Below are 25,567 nucleotides of genomic sequence, written 5' to 3'. Positions count from 1 at the left end.
GAGACCACACCTAGAGCCCATCAGCTAGGGCCTGAGGACAGCCACCCCCAGAGCTGGGCAGTGAGCAGGGGGCCGGCTCTGGAGGCCAAGCGGCTGCAGCCTGCCCATCTAGGGGCCTGCACTACTGGGGGCCGAGCTCTCGCCCTGCAGGCAGCCCGATGGATTTCATGACCTACTTGTTGCAGTGGGAACCCGGAGGCGCCCTGACCCTGGATTCTGAGGGGCTGCAGTGAACCAGGTTCAGGAGGCTTATTTGTTTGACCCAATTCTAGGAGACTGTAACGGAGGAAGAGCTGGGGAGGGCAGTGATTCTGGGCGGACCAGCCTGCCGTTGGGCTCTGGGCGGGCCGTGCCTGGGCCTGACTGTGGGATCAAGGCTTGTCCGTGCGAGAAGGAGGTTTGGTGTGAACGTGTCCACCTGGCTCCAGTGGAGGGACCTTTTGCAGCTCCCGACAAATAAACAGCACTGTGTCACTTTCCCCGTCCTCATTCAAAGCAAAGAAACCCTGCAGATCTGACATTGCCCTGGGCAGCAGGGTTGGCGGTGCTTCTGTGGCTGAAATGAACATGCGGGCATCCTTCTCTGAAGGTGACGAAGGTCTGTGACGCCTCCTGGCCAGGCTCCTTCCCTGGAATTTTTAGGAGCTGGTCCGTCCAGCCTCAAGTTGACTTCTGCTGAGTCCTTGAGAACACCGACCACGGTACAACCCGAGTTTTCTCTTGGTGAGGGGAGGAGGGGTTCAGCAGGCTGGGGCACCTCAGGCGCTAATCTAGGTCACAGGAGAGAAGGTCCTTCTGCCACCAGCTTGCGTGGGTGGCTTTTGACACTGCCAGGTGCTCAGCCCACGAGGGGGGCCCAGCCTGGGAGCCCAGGAGGGGGGTGGGCGCTTCCATCCACTTGAGAGCTGAGGGTTCCAGCCCTTACATTCACTTATAACTAGGCCAGGGCTCGGGAGTCTGCATTGCCCACCCCCAGAGGCCGAAGGGCACGAGTCAGACTGAGTCAGAGGACCGTCCGGAGCCGGATTCTGTAGGCGCTGGTTCTGGACCAGGTTTCAGGGCTCCAGCTGTTCTCTGGGAAGAAAAAAAGAATCTTTTTAAAGTTGGTCAAAAGATGCCTTTTTTTCCTTCTGTCATTGTTCCCCTGCTGTGCGGAGCGGAGATAAAACCGCCACCTGCGTGTCCCTTGGTCAGAACTCTGGAGCTAATGACTTGCCCAGGATGGGGAGTGCCCGGGGCAGCGGAAACCTCCCAGCTCCACATTCCCTTCCTGTCTGATTGTTCTCAGAGCTGTCAGGGCTGGCCCGCCAGGTACTCTTTCTTAGCTGTAAAGAGGGGGGTTTCTCCCAATTCAGGACTCAAAGAGACAGTGAGGTTGGGTAACTTTTTCTTGAATCAGGCCAAAATCACATACATTTTTATACTAGAACTTCTGAACGGAAGCCTTAGACCATCCAGCTACATCAACGTGTTAATATGCACAGACAAGCTCCTTCAGTCCCTCTGAGGCTCAGATTCTCTGGGGTCAGGCCATCCGGAGGCCGGGAGGCTTCCTCCGTGGTGCCCCAGTGACTAACACTGACATGACCGGCAGCACGTTTCCACCGTCCAGATCCTTCAGCACAAGGACCTCAGGCTCTTCCCGGGGCCACGGAAATATTGGAGACCTGAGGAAAAACAAAAAGGATCAGCTCCCTCCACTCTGTGAGTTATGTGAGAATGCTATTTAATGAGATGTGGGTCCGTTTTAACCTGTCTCTGAGAATAAGGCTGCCTGGGGCCTATGAAGGCCTTCAAGCCAGCCTGTGGCCTGCCCTCAGCGGCGTCCAGTGTGGAGCTGGGAACAGAGAGGCAGATGCCCAGGTGCCATGTCAGGGCAGTGATGTGAATGGAGGAAATTGGGGCGGGGGTGCCAACACCGGCTTCCAGACTGCCCAGAGAAAGTCACCATAGACTGGGGAGCAGTCAGTAGGGAAGGGTGTTTGAGGCCGAGGGACCAGCAGGTGGGAAGGGGCGGAGGGGCTGAAGGAGCTGGTGCAGTGGCCACTCTGAGGGAACACTGAGCAGGGTTTCTCTCCCTCAGTGCAATGGAATGGGGGCCAGACAGCTCCGTGTTGTGGCAGCTGTCCTGTGCATCATTGGACGCTCAGCGACCTCCCTGGCACCTACCCAGTAGCCTCCTCCCAGTCATGACAGCCAGAGCCCGGCCCAGTGGTTGAGCATCAATCCATGCACCAGGAGGTCACATTCAATTCCTGGTCAGGGCACATGCCTGGGTTGCAGGCTCAACCCCCCAGTAGGGGGCGTGCAGGAGGCAGCCAAGCAATCATTCTCTCTCATCATTGATGTTTCCATCTCTCTCTCCCTCTCCCTTCCTCTCTGGAATCAATAAAAACATATATATATATTTAAAAAACTAAGAAGAAATGTCTTGGGACATTGCCAAATGCCGCCAACAGGACAGCCAGGATCTGACTGCCTGCCCTGCACCAGGGCGAAGTGGTGCCGTGTGCAAGCGTGGCCTGTGGGGCTTGCTCAGAGGGAGAGTCACGCCACAGAAAGGAGGGTGCACCCCAGGCCCTGATGGTGCCTCCAGGTGCCCCCGTTTTCTGTGTTGAGACCTTCCTCGTGCTCAGGGCAGCTGGGAAGGATGGCCATGTCCTGGTTGTTACTGGCTGTTTTCAGTCATGTCAGGTGGATCTGATTCTTACGCTTCGTGAAGGGCCTCCGTCAGAGTGGTTTGCGCCTGCAGCAGGACACGCCGCACTGCTGTGAGGGGCAGGTCGAAGCTCTGAGGGTAATTCCATGGTCATTGTTGAGAGTTCTGGAATCAGACCTGGGCCAGCAGGTCTTTGGCCGGAGAGAAGATGGGCCCATCTGTATTTGGGCTTCACCGCTGCTCCCCACTTGCCCTGGCGGGGGGGGGGGGGGCAGTGATCGGGTGGGTGACAGACAGAGCTCCACACACATCCAGGGGCACATCCACTGCCACGCCTCACTTCCCAGTGGCTTTTAAAAATATATATATATTTTATTGATTTTTTTTACAGAGAGGAAGAGAGAGAGATAGAGAGTTAGAAACATCGATGAGAGAAAAACATCAATCAGCTGCCTCCTGCACATCTCCTACTGGGGATATGCCCGCAACCAAGGTACATGCCCTTGACCGGAATTGAACCTGGGACCTTTCAGTCCACAGGCCGACGCTCTATCCACTGAGCCAAACCGGTTTCGGCCCAATGGCTTTTTAATGTTTTCCTGACTTTTAATTTTTAAAAAATATTTTTATTAATTTCAGAGAGGAAGAGAGAGATAGAAACATCAATGATGAGAGCGAATCATTGATCAGCTGCCTCCTGCATGCCCCACACTGGGGATGGAGCCTGCAACCCAGGCATGTGCTCCTGACTGGATTCGAACCCGGGACCCTTCAGTCCTCAAGCCGATGCTCTATCCACTGAGCCAAACCAGCTAGGGTCTGACTTTTAATTTTTATTTCAAATCTACAGAAAAGTTGAAATAGTACAGTGAACACCCCTATCTCTGCCTTTTACCTCAATGCACCAATGTTAACATTTTGCAGTATTTGCTCACGCATTTTCTAGGCCAGCTGTTCTCAACCTGTGGGTGGCGACCCCTTTGGCGGTCGAATGACCCTTTCACAGGGGTCGCCTAAGACCATCCTGCATATCAGATATTTACATTATGATTCATAACAGTAGCAACATTACAGTTATGAAGTAGCAACGAAAATAATTTTATGGTTGGGTCACAACATGAGGAACTGTATTTAAAGGGCCAGAAGGTTGAGAACCAGTGCTCCAGGCGCGCTCACAGACACACACACACACACACACACACACACACACTTGTTTTCCTGAGCCATTTGAGAGTAAGTTGCAAGCATTGAGGCATTTCCCCCTTAAATATTTCAGCCTGTATCTCTTAGGAACCAGGATACTTTGCAACATAATCACAGTATAATCATCATACTCAACAATATAATGTTGATACAATACTATTATCTAATAAGTACTCCTATTCAGTTTCCTGCAATTGCCCAATAATGGCCTTTAAGACTCCGTCCCCTCCCCCTCCTGGGGTCCCATCAAGGACCATTCCCTGTATTTGGTTGATATGCTGCTTTATCATCTTTTCTGATTGGCAGTAGTTTGGGGCTCTGGCTTTCTTTTTTTCTGTAAAGTAGATTTTCACTTTAATGTCAATTAAAATGGCTAGTGCATCTACAAATTTCTGAACCAGAGGGGCTAAGATGGGGAGAAAGCATGGATTCCGATCCAGGCTCTGTCCCTTGTCAGCTCTGTGGCCTTGAGCAGGTGATTACCTTCTCTTGAGACTCTGTTGTTTCATCTTTAAAATGAGAATAATTCTTACCTCGCAAGTTTGTTGTGAGAATTCAAATTAAATGAGACAGTGTGCTGGACTGACTGACATTGTGCCTGGCCTTGGAAGTGCTGTAGCAACAACAGTAATTATCATTGTTCTGCAGGCTGCTGGCTTCACCGAGCAGGAAGGAGCGCTGGGTCAGGTTTGAATTGGGGTTGGCGACCTCAGGACAAATTCCTCATCCCGAGCTCATCCCCTAAGAATGGTGCCACGTCCTGCGAACTCCTGGCTTGCAGGCCCAGGCCGTCATTAGACCTGTTTTGCTCCTGCTGCTGGAGGGTGCTGAGCCTGGCTCTGGACTGAGGAGGCTGAAACGTTTATTAATTAAGGCAGTTGCCCTGAGGCCCTAGAGTCCGGGAGGTTGCAGCTTAATTACTGAGAGCAGAACTTGTGGAAATTCTCTCTGGTGCCCCAGTTTTGATGTCGCTGGAGGACCTGAGGAGCCGCCCCATGTCGACTCGCAGCCAGAGCTGCAGCTCAGGCCTCAGTCCTGCGCCCCTCTTCCTGGCTCTGAGCTTATTTTTATCCATTTGCTTGTACCCTGGAGAGCAGGGCAGCATGGGGCTAAGACTCAGACAACGCGGGTTTGACTCCTACCCCAGAACTAAGTAGGACACACTAGGTGGATGGTCACAGGCAAGTTACTCTCTGCATCTGTGTCCTTACTTGTAAAACCTCATAGGGATGTTTGTTGTGAAGACTGAATGTGAAGACTGAACAGATTCACATACGTGGAGGCTTAAGAACAAGGCCTGGCCTAGCCCTGGCTGGGTAGTCAGTTGGTTAGAGCATTGTTGGGAAGGTTTCAGGCTCCATCCCCAGCCAGGGCTCATACAAGAATCAAACAATGAATGCATGAGTAAGTGGGACAACAAATCAGTCAGTCTCTCTCTCTCTCTCTCTCTCTCTCTCTCTCTCTCTCTCTCTCTCTCTCTCCCTCCTTCCCTCCCTCCCTGCCTCCCTCTCTCCCTTCCTCTCTCTCTCAAACCCTTACGTCAATAAAGTAATAAAATAAACTTATTAAAAGTTAGTTTAAAAACAAAAACAAGGCCTGGCTAATAGTAAGCTAGAAAATGTCAGCTATTTCTTTAAAGCGCTGATCACAACCAGAGGTGACTTTGCCCCTTAGGGGACATATGACAACATCTTGGAGACATTCTTATTTGTGTCCATGTAAGAACGTCCAAACCTGTAAAGAATTTTTATAAAAAATGTATTTAAGCCAAACAGAGGATATGCCTGGAAGCAAGATCTCAACAGACTGAGAAAAATGCTTCCTAGCCCAGGCCACCTTGGCTCAGTGGTTGGAGCATTGGCCCACGGACCAAAGGGTCACGGGTTCGATTCCCAGCCAAGGGCGCGTTGCAGGTTCGTTCCAGCCCCTGTGGGGGCACATGTGGGAGGCAACCAATCAATGTGTCTCTCTCACATCGATGTTTTTCTCTTTCTCCCCCTCCTTTACCTCCCTTCCTCTCTCTAAAAAAAAAAAGCAAAAGAAAAACGCTTCCTAAATGGCAGTTTCTTTTATGCTTTTGGAACTAAGGAGGGAAGATTGCATGGAGGTGCAAGAAAGCAAGCGGGGATGGGGTTACAGGAGAGTTAACAAGATGTGTTCTCACCCTGGCCAGGTAACTCAGTTGTTTGGAGCATCATCCCGATACGCCAGGGTTGTGGATTCGATCCCTGGTCAGGGCACATATGTGAATTAATCAAGGATGCATCCATAAGTGGAACAACAAAGTGAGGTTTCTCTCTCCCTCTCTAAATCAATAAAAAAAATTTTTTTTTAAAGATTATGTGTTCTCTTAAGGGTGGCTTAGCCTAGGTGTACAGAAACAATAGACAGGGCTTGCTTGAGGCAAAGATAAAGCTTTCACTGAGGAGTTATATGCCTGCGGCTTAACTTCCCACCATGACCTGTCGACGTAGAATTGATGATCAGACTCCCTGTGAGGCTCTTTTCTGTGGAACCCTTTTCGGCCACAGTTGTCACAAACATGAGCGGGGGGTGCTATTGGCACCTACATCATGCACTGTTTAATGTTAGGAATATGTTCTGCATCGTTAGGCGCTTTCGTTGTGCGAATATCAAAGTGCACTTACAGAAACCGAGGTGGTACAGCCTTCTACACACCCAGGCTCTCTAGGGCAAGAAAAGTAATTCTTCCTCTACCCTTCTAGGTTCTGGGCTGAGACATCCCTGTAAATAAAGTCAGATTAACAGGAGAAAAAAAGACAACTTTAATAACGTGTATTTCCTGTATACACGGGAGAGACCCAGGAAAGCTGAGTAACTCACACAAATGGTGGAAGCCACCACCTCAAATACCATCTTCAGCAGCGGAAGATGAAAGAAGGGGGGGGGGGGGCAGGTTGTGGGCGGTTCCAGGAGAAGCATAGTAAACCGGGGTAAGGTTGAGATGCCGATTTAAGTTCCGCACTAAGAGTTTCTGGAGGCAAGGTCATCCCCAGTTCCTGGTACAGATGGAGACTCCCTTATACCTGCAAATGCATTTTATAAAGAGGAGCTTCTACTTCTAAAGGGTGTCCCAAAATTCATGCAAGAATTAATATTAATAGAAAACAGGTTTATAGTTAAAAATTGTAAATTTTTTATTGATTCATAAAGTATACAGTATAGGGTTATGTATGGAATAGCACATCGGGTAAATGGCCTCCACGGCTTTGCTGGCACATACACAAAGCCGTGGTCTTCATTGGTCTTCATTGTCCCTGCTCCTGGGCCATGATTGGTACTTGGTAATGCTTATCAAATTGAAGGGATTGAAATCAAAGGGCAACAGATATTAGAATCTGATTCAATAAACCAAGTAAAATTAGGCTTTTATTTTTTGTTGTTGTTGTTAATGCTCACGCAAAATTCAAATCTTGCGTGAATTTTGGGACACCCTTTACATGAGCTTCTCCCTGTTCCTGTTTCTTAAAGCTAACTGGCCTAAAATAATCCTCGCGCCAAACAAACACATTTGAAGGTAACACGCTCTTCCCCTACAGCTCCTGGGCTACGAGCTGTACAGCATGTCACTGTACTGAGTACTCTAGGCTTTCGTAACGCAGTGGCATTTGTGTAATTACAAGGACTATGATTCACCAGACAGCTGGAATAGTTTAGCTCTATTAGACTCTCGTGGGACCACTGTTGTATATGGGTCTGTCACTGACTGAACCATGACCGTGTGAGGTAGGGCCTGGGGGTGCTGCTCAATATCCCATACAATAGTCAGTGATCCAGCCCAAAGTGTTCGTAGTGCCCAAGGAACCAGTGATCCGGGCCAGCAGGATCTAGAAAACATGGGAGGGAGTCCTGTTCCCCGCACCCCCCCCCCTCCCCCAGCTCTTCACCCCTTAGCATTCCTTTGAGCCAGTTGGGAGCTGATGGGAGAACTGGGAAGGAAGGGGAGAAAAGGAAGCTGGGGTATTTTAAACCTTTGAATTCTTATTTTTGTTTAATTTGACCCCCATCCTGTAATGAAAATGTCGTTTACTCACATTGCCGTGTGGCCATCACTAGTAATAGTGACTGATATTTATTGCATGTCCCAGGCACTATGCCTGGTGCTTTCTTTACTTGTTATCCCATTTAATTTTCAGCCAGCACTTGAGGCAGGTGTCATTGATGCCCCCATTCTAGAGCTAAGGAAACCGAGGCTTAGAGATGGGAAGGCTCTAAGCTGTCTAAAGTTTAACTCCTGGTCTTTCCCCAACACTGCTCCACTTGTGTCTCCCCCTTCTTGGTTGATAGGAACCCGCACCTTCAGTTGCTCAGCCCACACACCTGGAAGTCACCATTACACCTCCCTCCTCTCACACCCCACAGTGTGCCCCCGGCCCTCCTGATGTCCTATGCACTCTGGCCCCACTGCCACCGCCTGCCGTTTGCCTCAATTTCTGCCACGGCCTCCTTACTGGCCTCCCACTTCTGCTCTCACCCCTCGGTCTCTTCTCCATTTTCACGCTGGGGTGGTCAGACCAGGCCACAGTGGCTGCCCTTTCTTAGAGGTCAAGGTCAGGTTCTCACAGAGGCCTCCTGGCCTCCCGTTGCCCTGTCCCCTTACTCGCTTCCCGCACTGCCTCCTGCTTCCCCCACAGCCTTTCTTGCTGCTCCCCCACCTGGGCTCCGCCCAGCTCTGCTCCAGGGTTCCCACAGTGCGCTCCCTCACCTCCTCCATGGCTTTGCTCGGGGAGGCCCAACCCGACCACCCACACTCCTGTTTCCCCTCACCTGGCTCGGTTTTTAATCATTTACCCATTGATTATTTTTTATTAGTTTGTATGTAGGGATTTTTGACTGTTTCTTTTTTCGCTGATGTATCCCAATACACATAGTAGGTGCTCAATAAACTTGCTGATTGAATAAAGAAATGAATACGTTCCCCAAGGCCACACAGCTGGTAAGTGGCATTGCTAGGATGCCAAGTCTTCATGTTCATTTAGGTCGCCCCTTCTTCCGAAATATGCCCCCCAACCCCCTCCACTCATCCAGTGTGCTGTGTCTCCCAGAAGTGCCCCAGGATCTGGTCGGTCACCCCATTTTGACTCTGTCTCCGCAAATGGTCACAGTGATACGGTTCCACCTGCCAAAGTGTCCCCTTCCCTGTCCCCTCCCAGCCCAAGCCCAGCTCTCACCTGGCCCAGGGGGCTGTCCCCTCCAGCTCTGCTCCAGGCTCTGGTCTGCGCTGCACCTTGCTGGTCTTATAAAGTCAGAGTCTCCCTGACTCACCACTGTCGAGCACCTCTCCGCACCTCTCAGAGATGGCCCCCCACCCCGCCATCCAGCGCCGGCTCTCGAGGCCTCCAGTTCTCCCAAGGCCCGGTCTCTTCCTGCTGCAGGACATTGACACGTGCCCCGGAGCACAGAAGTGGCCCCCAACCCAGCTCCCCCTCAGAAGTTTGTGTCATTTATCAGTGTCTGAGGAGGCACCTCCGGGTGTGACTTGATTAACATCCGTCTGCCCCACTCCCTGGGACCCACTCCTCCCAGTGGATCCTAACTGTTTTTGCTCACCTGTGTCTCTTCGTGCCCAGCACAGGAGAATGTCTGTTCCCTGTGCCTGTCATGCCCTTGCCCTTCTTCTCTACCAGCAAACTCCTATTCATCCTTCAAGACCAAGCTCCGTGTCTTCTCCCCAGAGCTCTTTGCAGGTAGTCCCTCCTCCTTTGTGCCCTCGCAGAGCTTTGCATATGCCCTTACTCTGCCACTTCTCACACTGGGTCAAGGTCTTTTCCTCCTGCCTCACAGCTGCTCGGGGAGGCGCTGGCATAGCTCATCACATGCAGCTGGCGCTCTGGATGTTGTGTCTTAACCTGTTGTACCTTTTAGGCTGGTTGTCCGTATTGTTTGTATTGTTTTTTGTTCACCTTGTGTAGTTCGGTTTCCGCAGTCATTTGGTCACCCCAGGAGGGCAGGCTCAGTGTCATAGCCCCACACTGTATCCCCGCTCTTAGGGCTGACAGGGAGCTGTGGACACACAAATCCTTCTTGCATCCATGCCGTGTCTACTTCAGGTTGGGGGACCCTGGGCAGTTTGAGAGCACTGCGACTTCCTTTTTCTCACTCTAGTCCAGCCATATAGCTTGTGGGGCCAAAAAATACTAGAAATTTCAAGACAGGGACAGCAGAGCTTAAACCCAGAGTGAGGCCCTTCTAACTGCCCAGGCCTCATGCCCACGAAGCCAGCCCTGATTGGTGTACCCGAGGGAGGACATGGTAGAGGTCCTGTTTTCTTTTCCACAAATGGCAAAATGCAGGGCCCACGGGGCAGTGACCGACCTCAGGCTGCACAGCTCAGCAGCGACAGAGCAGAGCTGAAAGCAGAACCCAGCCCCCGACCATGGCTGCTGCCTTCCACTGGCTCCGGGGTCCTCAGGCTCCGGGCCCCGCTTTCCTGCTCTGTAAATTGGGAACACATAAAATGGCACTTAGAACAGCGGGACAGTCCCACCAGGAACACCATCCCTTTGCTGCCTTCCCCTTAAAATCACGAATACCAAGCTCCTCTCTGCTCCTTGGAAGGGCTGAGCCCTGTAGACCTAGCATGTCAAACTCGTGGCCCGAGGGTCCCATGCGGGCCACAACGAATATTTTTGCGGCCCAGCCAATATAACAGTATGTAAGAAACGTTTTGATAAAAATTTCGTCACTTAATTTTTACAATATCCTGTTATACATAATTATTAATGATGAACTACACTGTTCGCTAATGACTGATTACTATAATCATGTTGCATTGCACCATTTCTCTCCACTAATACCAGCAGCGAATATTTTAGCAGCCGATTGCCACGTCATTAGTCTTGTACTGACTTGTTTGGTGTGCGCAACAGGAAATATTTTGCTTTCAGAGAACAAGAAAAATAGGTTTATTGCATTACGCTTATTAATTTGTGCAATTATTCAGTGTCTGGTAAGTTAATGTTCAAGAAAAAATATTACTTTTATTGAAATGTTCTATTATTTTATGTTAACGATGACTCATTTATTTCAGCCCTTTGTATTCAGCATGTCCCTATCAAAATAAACTACGTTTCTATGAAGATGGAAGCTTTTGTTTTTCTGTGGCCACATAAACTTCAACCTTGTTTATTTGGCCCGGGTCAGCCTTTGAGTTTGACATGCTTGCTGTCGACAGGAGGAAGCGAATGGCTGTTGTGGTCGGTGAAGAAAGGAAAGCCCCTCAGAAGTGGGGGAAGGTGGCTCTTTTCATCTCGTTTTGAAGGAATGTGGGGACGTGGGTGCACGTTCCCCAGGGCCCTTGGTATTTGGGTGCTTTGATATCCAGAGGAATAAAAGAGCAATTAGTCACTATGTCTGTTCCCACAGCGTAGTCTGAGGGAATGGCTCCTCCATCCCAGGGCCATCGATAGTTGAAGGGGTACACAAAACAGAGACCCAGAGGGTAGAGACACGTCTACCTGTAGGGGCAGCTTCTGAAATCTCACTTTTTACGGAAAACACGTTTCCCTCGGCCCCTTGGGTGAGCGAGCAGCTTTCTTTGCAGAAATCGTGGAAGACACAGGGTTTCAAAGCTCCCTTGGTCCTGTACCTGCCCTTGGAACAGGTTTCTCAAAGTGTCGTCCTCGGACCCCTGTCCTCACTGCAGGGCTGAGCCGGGAGGCCACCTCGAACCCAGGTGCTGAGGTCTGCGCCACAGCGGAGGAGGTGACCAGGTGGCGGCCCGAGGGCAAGTCTCCCTGGTGACCCCTGCCTGTCCCCTTGTGTCTCCCACCTGTTGGCCTCGGTCCCTGCTTCTGTTAATAACCTGCAAAGGGCCTGGGCGATGAGTGGAGTGTGGGAGACAAAAGACAAGAAGACCGTGTTCTCTGATTCCTGGAAGAGGTGTGTTTGGCACAAGCGGTTTTGTGGCCAGGCGAGTAGGTTGTAAGTTATCTGCAACTGTGTTGTGTGTGTGTTTATGCTTCCATATACCAAGCACAGACACAATGCACGCCGGGCACAGAGGAGCGGGCGCGCCCAGGTGCCTGTGCCCAGCTCAGGTTCGGTTTGGAGGGCGCACCTTCGTGTGCGGGTGTGGGACTTGCCGGTCAGCTGCCCTGGAGTGACTCACTGTGGTCCCAGCACAGCTTCAGTTGGACTTGGTGACTAACTCAGGGGGAGGAGGGTGTGTGCTGACCTGCTTTAGTGGGAAATGACAGCACGCACAGCCGCAGTCAGCACCTCATCCCAGAGGTGTTGGTGCAGGCCCCTGGGCTGGCCAGACACACAGGTATTTCTGGACTGCGGCAGAGCCGTTGCCATGAGCTTCCCGCCCGCAGCCCTGTATCTGTCAGCACGGGCGTGTGCTCCAGGTTGGACTCCGGCAGGCCGGCAGCCGTTGGTCCCTCCTGGCTCCTCCCATGACCCATGTTGTTTCCACAGGGCCGCACCTTCCTACTTCTCCCGGCCGCAGCCCGCCCGCCACAGTTGAGCGCCGGTTTGCCTGAAGTTAATTTCCAGAAGCAGGTAAGGACCCAGGGGAAGGATGTCTGGGATGTGGCTTTAGATCAGTGTTGGGAGGGCCCTTGGGTTCAGGCTCGAGGCTGAGCGTGAAGTGAGTGCATCTCATTTCCCTTCTCCACTGTCCCTAGAAATGCTCATTCCTTCAGAGGGTGATTCCTGCGGTGAGTGTGGCTCTGCTGGTTACTGTCAGGCTGTTAGCCTGTGTAGTTTCTAAAGTGATATTTTATAGACGCTCTATGACTAGCACAATTGTATTATTTTATATTTGTATGCAAATGTAAATTTCAAATGTGAGCATTTAAAATATATCACTTTTTAAAATTTTTTAAATTTTTTAATATATATTTATTGATTTCATAGAGGAAGGGAGAGGGAGAGAGAGAAACATCAATGATGAGAGAGAATGATTGATCAGCTCCTGTATGCCCCCTACTGGGGATCGAGCTTGCAACCCAGGCATGTGCCCTTGACTGGAATCGAACCAGGGAACCTTCAGTCAGCAGGCCAGCACTCTATCCACTGAGCCAAACCGGGTAGGGCTATTTTTTATTGTTTTTATTGAATCTATTGGGGTGACACTGGTTAACAAAATTATACAGATTTCAGGTGCACAATTCTGCACCTGAAATGATATTTTCATCGCCCGTACACGGTATTGTGTGTTCACCACCCCAGGTCAAGTTAATATATCACCTTTTTTAATGGACAAAAGACAAGTGTTGGGACGCATGGAGCAGGGGTGGCTTGTGTACCTAAAGGAGCCCCTGCTGTCTGGCCCAGCCTGAGGTTACCCAGGATTCTCCAAGCAGGGACAAGATCACCCCGGGTATAAATGTATATTTCAATTTATATAAATGTGGTGTTCAGGCAGCATTAGCCTCACTTTATAAATACAAATGAGTGCAGGCAGCTGTGTTTGTATTCAGGGCCATGCGTGCCTGTCAGAGAACAGCAGCTTTCGGAGCAGGTTATCAGGATGGGTCTGACTGCTGCACGCACCATCCAGCAGCCCCGCTCACTCGGGCCCTCAGCACCATCTCCCAATTCCTCTAAAGCAGTGGTTCTCAACCTTCCTAATGCCGCGACCCTTTAATACAGTTCCTCATGTTGTGGTGACCCCCAATTTCATTGTTACAAATTGAACATAATTAAAGCATAGTGATTAATCACAAAAACAATATGTAATTATATATGTGTTTTCCAATGGTCTTAGGCGACCCCTGTGAAAGGGTCGTTCGACCTCCAAAGGGGTCGTGACCCACAGGTTGAGAACCGCTGCTCTAAAGAGAGGTCAGCTGCCTCGAAGCTGGTAGAGACTATGTCCCTGCAGAGACTGGGCCGGATGTCTCCCAGGAGCACAATGTGGCCTCTCAGGCCACGGCCTCCATTTGTCACTTCTCATCCTTCCCTGTGGCTGTGAGCCCTTCCTCATTGTCCGTTACCAGCCAACCCTTCCTTCAACAGAGATGCGGGCTTAGAACCAACAGGAGTGTGTGTGTTGGGGGAGGGGGGGGGTTAGGGGCATGAATATGCCTGTGTGTCTGCAGCAAATGTGTGTACCTCAGCTTCTGTTCATTGCGTTTGTCCCAATCAGATGTAATTTTCTGGAATCACCGACACTTTTATCTATGGCTTGATATATAGCCTCAGGCCGCTCCCTCGCTATTTATGTGGGTAGTTAATAGTTGTTTATTTCCATTTCTATTCTTTAGCTCATCTGTGCCTTCCCTAGTGTGCTTCCAGAAGGTTATATCTCCAAGAGAGGGAGCAAGTCTGTCTCTGATTGGGCAGTTAGCAGAGATTTTCTTAGGATTTAGAATGGAAATGCTACCATGTTAGGTGAGGGGGTGTTTATGGGGCTAGCTGGGAAACCGTAAGTGAGAAGCACCATTACACGTGGCCCTCATGGCTGAGTCACAGAATGAATAATTGGTATCTAAATTAGTTGCAGTTTGGGCTTATGTGATTTAAACACATTTTAATGGAGACAAGTTCCTGATCCCTACAGGGGAGAATAAGAGTTCCAGATGAAGTTAATCTGATGTTTGTCAGAATGTAATGACAATTTAACAGCGTGTTTGCGTAGACAGGCACCAAATCCAAACATACTTTAACATCCTTGCAGCATACCAGCGACTGCAATGTCTGTTGTTTGGGTTATTATGACCTGCTCTCTTCAGTTATTCATTTTCTTCTCCCTGACACCCTTGCTGCAGATTCTATTTGGAAATTATTTAAACAAGTTGTGAAGGCCTAGGCTGCTTAGATGGGATCGTGAAGGGCGGAAATGTGTGCTCATTGGCCACCTTCTGCCCCAGATCCAGCCCTGGGTGTGCCCTCTGTCAGGAGGCAGGGCGGGATCAGCTCATACAAGAGCTGAAAGAATCCTGGAAGATCGTAACTTTTAGAAATAACAGGAACCTTCTTTCCCTGAAGCAAGAAGAAACGGGTAAGAACCAGTCTCTGCCGGGGAACTGTGCTGACTTGGGGGTAACCTGGCCCCAAAGACGTATTCAAGTACCCAAGACACCCTGTGAGGCCCTCACTTAGTAATCACTGCATGAGTGTGGAAGGTCCCTTGGGACAGGCCACAATGGTGGAAGATAATGGAACACCCATCTATCTGTATGTAGGAGTGTAGGACAGAGCAAAATTCTGAAAAATAAAATCTCTCTCTCTCTCTCTCTCTCTCACACACACACACACACACACACACACACACACACATTCCTGTGGGTTCTGAACCTGCCTCTCTGTTGGAAGAAGTGTGCTGTCAGGAAGGACAGTGAGGAAGAGACTCCCTCCCTGTGAAGCCAGGACCCCTAGCTCCTGGGATGTGCAGCATCTAGAAGAACTGCCCCTGAATGAACGACTAGATCTTGCTCTGGGGCCTGGCACTGGTGGGATCAGAGTGTGGGCTTGAGCCTGGTGGGCCTGTTGGGTTTGGGGACAGGGCTTGTGGCACTGGAACACTGGTTCTTCTGTGTGTGGCGACATCTAGTGGCCAGTCACATGTCTTCCACACTGTCTTTCACAAGGAGAGAGCAAACTGACCATATTAGCCCTGGGACACGGGGCAGGATTGGGAGATTTAATTCTGGAAGCCTCGCTCCCAGTTTGGAGGAACTTGGAGCATTTCAGATGTCCTCTGGAGAACACGACAGGCCACAGCACGCCAGCTGCTCAGGAACAAGAGTCCTCGGGGAAAGCTCAGCCTGGTTCTGGAGGCTGGATTGGTTCTTGGGCCTCTTTCAGCACGATGACATTTGGTCCTAAATTGGTGTGGATGTTAGAGGGATGGGAAAGTTTAGACACCGCAGGCTGGTCTCCATACTGCATTCAGCCACTGGGCCATATTCCTTAAGCTCCTCCAGGCACGGTGCTGGGCGCAGGAGGACAGGGTGAGTGAAGCACACATGTCCTGGCCTTCCGGTCAGGCTGGGAAGAGACACAAGCAAATGCTCCAACAAGTGCTTTCAGAAAATTGGGACAAGCCAGGGCTACGTGGCTGTAAGGTCTGGGGTGGGGTGCAGACCCTGCTTTGGCTGTGCTGCCAGGAAAGGCTTCCTGGGAAGGCGGCTTTGAGTGAGATGAAGGATGAAAGGAATCCAGTGGAGGCCCAGGGGACACTCGGTGCAAAGGCTGCTGGGGGAAAGGGCTTCTTGGCATGTTCTAGAACCAGACTGGGGCCAGGAAGGCAGAGCGGCAAGGGGAGAGAGGGAAGGGGCAGGGCCGACTGTGCAGGCCTCCTGGGGTTCTGGCAAAGGCTGTGGGGTCGGGGAGTGGTGTCATCTGTTCTGGCCTTCTTGTAAAGATCGTTGTGGCGGGGTTGGGGGGGGGAGCGAAAGGCAGTGAGAAGGGGTCAGTGTGAGAAGTGAAACCTAGAAGCCAGCTTGCCCGCTCAGCTGTGCTGGGAAGTCAGGGCTGTCCGCTGCACTCTGCCCACCGGGCCCGGGGGGTGGGGGGGACTGCCTCTCATCAGAGACCATTCTTGAGGCGCCTCACCGCTCTTTCCCAGGGTCCGGTTATTAGACCCTTTTCTGCACCTGGAGGAGGTAGAAGGCGGGTAGACAGTTGACTAGGGAGCCTGGGGCTTTAGTGGCAGAAGGGAAGGCCCTGAAAGGGGACCATGTCACATCAGACATATGGCCGCTACTTAAACCCCAGCTGGCCAGCCTTTGGCCTGTCGGGTGGGCTTTTAGGGCCAGGGCTCTGCTAGGTTATGGGGACCAGGCAGTTGACGGGCACCTCCAGGGAAGCAGCTGTGCAGGCGCTGGCACATTTCTGAGTCCACCCTTTGCACAGAGAGCCGCCTCCCCAGGAGATCACCCCGCTGGGGAGCGCCTGCTGGTCCAGGGCTTGCCACCCGAGGGATGGGTAGATGGTGCAAGGAGTGTTCTTGGCCCACCGGCCCAGCTCCCTTGGTCTCCGAGCGCAGCTCCTGGCACTGGGCTGCCGAAGCTCCACCCCCACCAGCTGCCGCGTTATTTCTGACTCGTCCAGGAGTTACAGATCTGAAATCCAACCCCTCCAGCCTGGCTTCCTCTCCACTGGCTCTCCTGGAGGGGAAACCCTGGGACTTCTCTCCTGGGACCTTCCTGCAGGTCGGGTCCCCCTTGCACCTGGACACAGCTGCTGCCTGCAGGAGCTGCCTGGGACAGGTGGGGTGGGCCTGTGAGGGTGGTGGCAGTGAGCCTGGGTCTGGTGCCCCAGAGCCCCAGCCCGCCAATCCCCATCGAGGGACTCCTTGGAGCCCAGTCCGGGAGCTGGCCTCTTGGTCTCGCCAGGGGCCTTGCCTGAGAAAGCTGCCTTGGGGTTTGGGGCCGGGTGCTGGTCCCACAGTTCCTCCAGCGGAGGCCTGGCCAGCTGCCTCTGATCGTGCCCCTCCTGCTCCTGGTGGAGGTGCTGGCTTTGAAAACCTGGGACACCGTGGGGGCATGTTGCCCACCTCTTGTGGTGGAAGGCAGAGCTGGCCAGGCGTCTGGATCTCCTCGGTCTCCCTGGCCTGAGCTCTGTGCACACAGGGGCTAGTGGGGTCTTGGGGGAACAGGCAACTCGCCACCTGCTCTGGACTCTCAAAAACGAGACCCTGCAGCGAAGTGGGTGGCCTGACACTCCCACGAAGCTCCCTGTCTCCTGGGCAGTCTCGTCCTGACACCCCCCATGCTTCTCGCTCTGCAGCAGTCCCCAGAGCTGGCCAGGGGATGAACCGCGAGGGGGCGCCCGGGAAGAGTCCGGAGGAGATGTACATTCAGCAGAAGGTCCGCGTGCTGCTCATGCTGAGGAAGATGGGATCAAACGTGAGTGCCTGAGGGGGCAGAGCAGAGGCTGTAGCTCCCGCCTGGAGCAGCCGTGGTCGGGAAGGATGCTGAGCCTGTGGTTTGGCTCTGTGGCCGGTTCATGTGGGCACTGAGTCTGGGAAGTGCAGTTCCAGGGGCACTGCTGGGGCATCTTCCCACCTCTGGGTCAGGTGGGTGAGTCTTCTCTCCCAGGGAGCGCCCAGGGGCACTGGGCGGGACAGGCACGGAGAGGGCAGCGCCTTCCCAGTGGCCCTGCGCTACCCTAGAGTCCAGCCTCAGGTCTGCTCTGAGTGGCGAGGCCTCGTGGACCACGAGGTTTCAGGGGTGGGAGGAGTGCTTGCTCTGGAACGGTGGGGTCAAACCTCCAGGGAGCAAAGGACTTGGCACCTCTCGGGGACCAAACAGGCCTGGCAGGTGCCTTCAGAGGCGATGGTCCGCCCTCACTGCCGCTCTCCCCTTGCAGCTAACGGCCAGCGAGGAGGAGTTCCTGCGCACCTACGCGGGGGTGGTCAACAGCCAGCTGAGCCAGCTGCCGCAGCACTCCATCGACCAGGGTGAGTGAGGCCCGGCGGCCACACCTTCCCAGGGCACCCCGGGAGGCTCCTTTAGAAAGCGCAGCTGCAGCCCTCCCAGTGGGGGTCCGTGAGAGACAAGGAGGGGCCACAGCGCCCTCCTCCCCACAGAGCTGAGCCCCAGGCAGAGCCGCATCTAGCCCCAGGGGCCCCTGCCTGGTCCAGCCTGCTGGGATCCCTTCCTAGGCCTGGGGGAGGCAAGAAGTGGAGGTGTCCAGGGGCCCCTGTCACTGCAGACGCTCTGATGGTTGCATTCCTCCACCTTTGGCCTGACCCCTGCCCACCCAGCACCCTGTGCAGAGGGAGTAACCCTGTCTTGTGTGCTAGGACCTGGCCTGGGTGCGGCTACACAGTGGCTGGTGTGTCCTGGCTGTGCCCAGAGGGGAGGCCCAAAGGCCCTGGAAGTGTCTGTGCCCCCAGGAGTTCATTCTTTTTTGAGTGCCATCATAATCATCATCATGGTAGTGGGTGGCATTTGAGTATATTGTTTAGCAGGCGTGTGCTAAGTGCTTGATACAGTCATTTAATTTAAGTGTAGATCGCTACTATTTGTATTACTTCCACTTAACGGGCAAGGACACAGTTACTGCCCTTGGTCAGGCAGCCACTTACCAGGGGCCCCGGGTACAGACCTGCAGCCGATTCTTCATCTGGGTACTGGGTTCGCCACTGTCTGCCCTGGGGCAGCAGGAGGCTGCTGGGCACTTTCGGGGCTCCTCCTTTCTGGAAGCTTTATGCAACCCTGTCGCCCAGTCTCCTGGCCAGCATCTTCTTCCAGTTTTTTTCTTTTGTCCTTATGACACTTAGTTTGAATTATTTGCCATAAAACAGCGTGGCACGTCCGATGCGAGGGGCTCCATAGCAGAGGGCTGAGGGTCTGGCACACGGCTGCTTGTCCTGGAGCTGCCCTTGTTCTCCTGGGTGTCACAGGGCTCTGCCCTGGCTCAGGGCCCAGTTCCGAGCTCTGACGCTGGGCGTGACCCAGCCTGTGCACCTAGCTCAGCAGAAACGTACAGGACGTCCCAGTGGCTCAGGCAGCTCCCTGGGCAGCCGCTCGCCGGGCTACACACACAGGGCAGCCTGTCCTGGGCCGCCTGCACTGTTGGCGGAGTTGGGAGGGAGACGCGGGTGTGGAGTCTGCCCTGCCTCCTGGGGTATGTTTTCTGGAGCGCGCTCCTCTTCCAGGCCCCTCTCCCAGTGTCGAACCTCATCTACCCGAAACCCTCACGTTGCCTCCCACCCTGGTCTTGGCTCACTGAATTAACCTGAATTTGAGCGGGGGTGATAAAAATGCCTCTGGTGGAATGTTTTACTGGAAAAATCAAGAAAAGCTATAGGACTGTGTCAGTATAGAAAACAACACATTCATCTCTCCCCCCATACCCACGCGTGTATAGAAAAAAAGGCTGAAATAAAATACACCAGGCCTGGTTGGTGTTGGCTCAGTGGTTGAGCATCAACCCATGAACCAGGAGGTCATGATTTGATTCCCCGTCAGGGCACATGCCCCAGTTGTGGACTTGATCCCCAGTAGGGCGCGTGCAGGAGGCAGCCGATCAATGATTCTCTCTCATCACTGGTGTTTCTCTCTCTCTCTCCCTCTCCCTTCCTCTCTCTGAAAACAATGCAAACTTTGTTTCTGTTTTTCTTTTTAAGAAAACTCACCAGGCTGCTAATAGAAAATTTTGATACAGGGTAACACTATATAACGGACTTTCACTTTCCAAATCACACATTTTTAGAATGCTAATTTTTAACATGGCTCACACATTTCTTTTGTAATAAGGGAAGTTTAAAAAAGTATTTTTATGAGAACTCTTTACCTCTCTCCGCCAAACCAACAATTGAGAATGAAAGTGAACTCTGTCGAGTCGTTTAGGAGATCATGGTGACCTCACCTGGCCCGAAACTGCTAAGCAGCCAGGAGTGAGTCATGGGTGTGGGTGTGACCATATGGGCCCCAGAGTCTGGGCCCTTCTGAGTGTGGGTCGTCCACGGACACCAGGCTGGCCTCAGCCACCTCTCTCTCCAGGAAGCAGCTCCTGGAGCTGAGCCTGGAGCCAGGGGAGAACCTCCGGGCAGGCTGGTGGCAGGGGTGGCTCTCTGCTGCCGGGTGACCTGCAGGTGGCCCCTCACCGCCACGGTCACTCTGACCTGAGCCTCACGGAAGGTATGCGCTGCAGAAAGCCCGAGGATTCCCGGGGACCTGAGCTGGGGAGGGGAGGGTGGCTGTGTCTGGAAGAGCCTCGCGGCACGCTGGTACTTCACCATGAGCCTAGCCGTGGTCGGCAAACTGCGGCTCGCGAGCCACATGTGGCTCTTTGGCCCCTTGAGTGTGGCTCTTCCTAAGCCTTAGGAGTACCCTAATTAAGTTAATAACAATGTACCTACCTATATAGTTTAAGTTTAAAAAATTTGGCTCTCAAAAGAAATTTCAGTCGTTGTACTGTTGATATTTGGCTCTGTTAACTAATGAGTTTGCCGACCACTGGCCTAAAGACACCACGAACACACACACAATGGCAACCAGCCAGCAGCCAGTCCAGTCCCTCCGGCTGTGCAGGGACAAGCCTGAGAGTAAGACCTTACATTTCTGCCCTCCCCATGGCGCCCAGTGGCTGTCGGCTAAAATTCTAGTCTGCCTGCCTTCTCTGCGGGCAGAGCCGACCTCAGCGGATGCCACGGGGCATGCTGCTGTCAGAGGCTCCAGTGCTGCCCAGGTGGCAAAAGCCTGGCTCACTGCTTCCGGTGCAGGGGCCCCAGCATGAAAGACCCCCAAAGGCCTAGGAGCAGAAGCCTGGTGGGAGTGCCTCCTGCCACGAGGTGGCGCTGTCTCTCAGCAAATGCCCCTTGCTCCCTCCTGGGTGTCTGCAGCCTCTTGCTGTTCCAGCTCCCCTCCATAGGGCTCCCGAGGCCACCCCACCAATGGATCTGTGCTTGGCATTAGTCCTGGGGTCCTGCCCACAATCTTTAGAACCACAAACACTTCCCCTCTGCAGCCGGAGGGGACCGGTACCCGGGGCACTGCTTGCCCTCCCTCGACCTAGGGAGGAGAGTGAGCTGGGCATTCGTTGCCCACTGTAATCTGGCCCATCCTGCTGCACCCAGGCCTCCCAGCCTCCCCCATTCCCGCTCTCCCCCTGGTAAACTTGTGTCCAGTATCTGCTGGAGACCCTGGAGCGTGGGCCTGCCCCTGAGAGCTCACTAAAGGGGTCCAGCAGAGGGTCCCGTGGCCCCCAGTACTGGACTGAACAGTGGACATGCCTGGCCTCTGGGGCTCTGAGACTGAGAGTTGAGAGGTGGCTGAGGCCAGCCTGGGTGTCCCATGGACGATTCCGGGGCCTATATGGTCACACCCACACGCCTATGACTACTCAGCAGGATCTGGCCAGGTGAGGTCACCATGATCCTTCCAGAAACCCTGCTTTTCCTCCTTGTCTTCCATGATACACACCTCTCTCCCCTCCCCCAGTTTTCTACCTCTCTGCTCACCCCCCTGTGAATGCCCTCTTTCCCTGTCACGCTGGTCTCCTCCATAGTCTGTCCTCTCGACTCTCAGTCTCATACGTTCTCTTTGGGAGCTCACATGCTACGGTGACTTCCACAGACATGCTCCCTCAGCGCAGACCCCTCTGCTGACCCGACTGTATGTGCAGCTCCCGACTGACCACCTCACCACGGTGTCCCCCACTCAGCAGACCCAGGTTCAGAACCTTCCCCACCTGTGTTCTCTGCCGTGTCCTCCTCTCTTCCCCAAGTATCTCGAAGCTTTAATGCTGCTCAGATCTGCTTCATCTTCTCCAGCTTGGTTTGAACCCCATCTGGTCTGAGCCTGTATTAATTCTCATCTTGATTACTGCAAAAGCTCCTAACTGGCACCCTGACGTCTCACTTGCCCCCTACAGTGCACTTTCTACTCCCTGGCCAGAGGGATTGTTGAAGGCCATATCAGCAGGCCTCCCCCACTTAAAACCTTTCAGTGGCTCTCTCCTGCCTGAGGTTGGAGTCCAGCCCCCTTAGCATGACGAGCAAGACCCCCTGCCAACCTGCAACACCGTGACCTCATGCACCTTAGGCAGCCACAGGGAATGGCTCTCGGCTCCTGTCTCAGGCCACGCGTGTTCACACCTTTCTGCCTCTGCATCTGCCTCTCGGCTACTAGGAGCCCAGGAGCCAGGCCCTGACCACCCTCTCCCTCCTGCCTCGCGCAGGCCAGGCCCTGACACCCACTCCCTCCTGCCTCGCGCAGGCCAGGCCCTCCTGTGATTTCCATCACATGTGTACTCTGTACTCGACTGCGCTGCTCGCACACTGTTTCCTGGTCTGCTTCTGACCAACTCTGAGTTCCTTGAACCTGGGACTGTGGTTTCCCTTCCTGTATGTGTGGGGCTGGAGCCTGCCGTCCCTGAGAAAGGCAGAGACATGGAGCCAGTTTTCTGAGCGCTGCAGGGACCTGACAGCCTGGCTTTGAACCAGAGGAGATCAGTACTTCCTGGGAAGGTCGCCTTGCGGAGAAGGCCCAGCTGCAGCTTCCAGCGCAGGCGGGACAGAGTGCTGAGTTCATGCCTTTAGTGTTGCCAGCGCTGCTCTCTCTGTAGCACAACTGACCACTTTTCTGGCTATAAAATAACGCACAGTCAGAGGGAGAGACAGAAACAGCTTAAAAGATTGAATCCTATTACATAGCTCTCATCACTATTACATTTTGTTAAATTTCCCGTCAGCCTTTTAAAAATATGCATCTATTTCCACCACAAAGTTGGGACCTTATACTATAAACATTTTACTACCCGTTTTAACATCCAGTTTTTTACTTATGATCGTTTTACAATGTTTTAAACAATCTTCAAGAAAACATTTTAGCAATTGCATAACATGCAGCCATACGGCTGTGCCCTGTTTTTTGACGGATCCTTTATTGTGGGACATTGGTTTCTCATTTTTGCTGTTAATCACAACAGCAAAGAGACAGAGAGAAATATCGATGTGAGAAGAAAACGTCGACTGGTTGCCTCCTGCACAAGCCCCGACCAGGGTGTCAGGGAGGAGCCTGCAACCAAGCCTGCCGGAGAAGCTCGGAGATCCTTGCCCCTTTTATTTGAGGAACTCTTGGACAACACAAAACGATTTGATCATTCAGGACAAAACTGCTCAGAGGAGCTCTGGACGAGGGCTAGCGCCCAGCAGTCCCTACAGGTGGTGCTGGGGAGGTGCACCAACCAGAGCGGGTGTTTTCCAGTTGCTGGCCTCCGATGCCTGTCTAGGGTATGCCGTGGCCTGGCGCGGGAGGCTCCTACCTCTCCAAGCCCCATTGCTTCTGCTGCTCGCTCGCTTCGGACTCTGGCACGAACCCCACCCGCTGACACGGTCCTTCCGGGGAATTGGACGGCGGGATGGCTGTGCAGGGCGCGCCGCGCTTCCTCCTGACCTTCGATTTTGACGAGACCATCGTGGACGAAAACAGCGACGACTCGATCGTGCGCGCCGCGCCGGGCCAGCAGCTGCCGGAGAGCCTGCGCGCCACCTACCGCGAGGGCTTCTCCAATGAGTACATGCTGCGGGTCTTCCAGTACCTGGGCGAGCAGGGCGTGCGGCCGCGGGACCTGCGCGCCGTCTACGAGGCCATCCCCCTGTCCCCGGGCATGGGCGACCTGCTGCAGTTTGTGGCCAAGCAGGGAGCCTGCTTCGAAGTGATCCTCATCTCGGATGCCAACACCTTCGGCGTGGAGAGCGCGCTGCGCGCCGCCGGCCACCTGGGCCTGTTCCGCCGCATCCTCAGCAACCCCTCGGGGCCCGACGCGCGGGGGCTGCTGGCGCTGCGGCCCTTCCACGCGCACAGCTGCGCGCGGTGCCCCAGCAACATGTGCAAGCACAAGGTGCTCAGCGACTACCTGCGCGAGCGGGCCCAGGACGGCGTGCACTTCGAGCGCCTCTTCTACGTGGGCGACGGCGCCAATGACTTCTGCCCCATGGGGTTGCTGGCCGGCGGCGACGTGGCCTTCCCGCGCCGCGGCTACCCCATGCACCGCCTGATCCAGGAGGCGCAGAAGGCCGAGCCCAGCTCCTTCCGCGCCACGGTGGTGCCCTGGGAGACCGCCCATGACGTGCGCCTCCATCTGCAGCAGGTGCTGAAGACGTGCTGAGACAGCGGCCTGCAGGGGGCGCCCTGACCAGGAGTGAGGAAGGGAGATCGGGAAAGACCATCTAGTTTTTTAACTTCCTTTCCCTTTCGCTTTGGTATGCCCCTCTTTGGTGTGGAATTTCTAGGATTCCAGGCCCGTCCATTCGGGGGCTGAAGGAGGGAGTTCAGAGCCAATCCGAACTATCCATGCAGTTAAACCAGCGCGGCCGCCCCCCTCAGAGCCACAGCAAACAGTTACATTCTGGACGGTGGCCCAACCCGGGTGACGCGCGTTCCTGGGAAGGCAGCAGCGTTTCCTAAAAGCTCATCCTCTGAACTGGGAGGAAGCGGTTCCCTTGTGCACGAGAGAACTTTAACGGCTGCCTGGCCCGTAACTTCCCCTCTCCCAGTCTTAGGTCAAGGAGGAATCCTCCCGCGTCGACTCCCCGCTGAGAGAGGAAGCTTTCTGGCAACCGACCCAGGCCTAGATTTCGCTTCACCTGCCGCGATGCCACACTACATCCCTTTTCTGGCCTCCCTTCCCCGCCCATCCGGCCAGCAACTCCAAAGGAAGAAAAGCCAGATGGAACAGTCGCCTCCTGGTGGTGGAACGAGGTAGCATAGCACACTGTCTGGCTTGGGTCGGACCAGCCAGGAACCTCACAGCAGTGCCTTCTCATACCCCAGCCTCCTCTATGCAACAAGACCAGGGACAACCAAAGTCACCCCTGTGGGCTGGGCCCTCTGCGGCCCCCTCCTCTCCTATGGAACAGAAAGCCATGATGTTTTAAAGCAGAGCAAGCGAAACCCAAGCCCCTCCTCTTTGGTGTTTTAGAGCTATTAAAGCAGGTGAAGGGGGAAGAGTCAAAAAAAAAATCACAACAGCAAACACTGAGGTCCTGCTCTGAGCCTGGTTGCTTGTCGAGGGTTTTCCCAGGAAGCCTCACAAGAGCCCTCTTCACTTTCAAAAAGAGACAGTGGCTGGAGAGGTTAAGTAACAAGTCCAAGGCCATAGAGCCGGTCAGCGGGTCCAGGCTGTGCCACATGTTGACTTTCTACGTGTAAATCTTCAGTTATTTTAAGAGAATTCTAGGAGTGGCTTACAGGCCCCGTGCGTTTCAAAGCAACAGGAGAGACTTGGCAGTTACTGTGGCATCTCAGGAGGCACTGGAGACATTGGGACGAGTTT

At 53.5% G+C, this 25,567-nt stretch overlaps 2 protein-coding genes across 3 annotated transcripts in view; both read left to right on the top strand.

Moving 5' to 3' along the window:
• Window positions 1-25,567, top strand: part of CTNNBIP1 (catenin beta interacting protein 1) — a 49,278-nt gene that overhangs the window by 12,764 nt on the left and 10,947 nt on the right. For both annotated transcript variants that reach the window (XM_036348828.1, XM_036348827.1), the window contains exons 2-4: window positions 12,305-12,388; window positions 17,567-17,685; window positions 18,149-18,239. In XM_036348828.1, the coding sequence (XP_036204721.1) occupies window positions 17,590-17,685; window positions 18,149-18,239 (187 nt within the window). In that variant the 5' untranslated portion in view covers window positions 12,305-12,388; window positions 17,567-17,589. The remainder of the gene's footprint in view (window positions 1-12,304; window positions 12,389-17,566; window positions 17,686-18,148; window positions 18,240-25,567) is intronic.
• On the top strand, window positions 20,684-25,238 carry LOC118675903 (phosphoethanolamine/phosphocholine phosphatase-like). Its single transcript, XM_036348826.1, is given in 2 exon segments — window positions 20,684-23,643; window positions 23,646-25,238. Coding segments are annotated over 2 exon segments (1,266 nt in total). The 5' UTR covers window positions 20,684-23,132; the 3' UTR covers window positions 24,401-25,238.

The sequence above is a fragment of the Myotis myotis genome, unplaced genomic scaffold, assembly GCF_014108235.1.
Source record: "Myotis myotis isolate mMyoMyo1 unplaced genomic scaffold, mMyoMyo1.p scaffold_m19_p_2, whole genome shotgun sequence".
NCBI lineage: Eukaryota > Metazoa > Chordata > Mammalia > Chiroptera > Vespertilionidae > Myotis > Myotis myotis.
The sequence above is the reverse complement of the archived record's forward strand: the minus strand, read 5'-3'. Positions and strand labels throughout refer to the sequence as shown.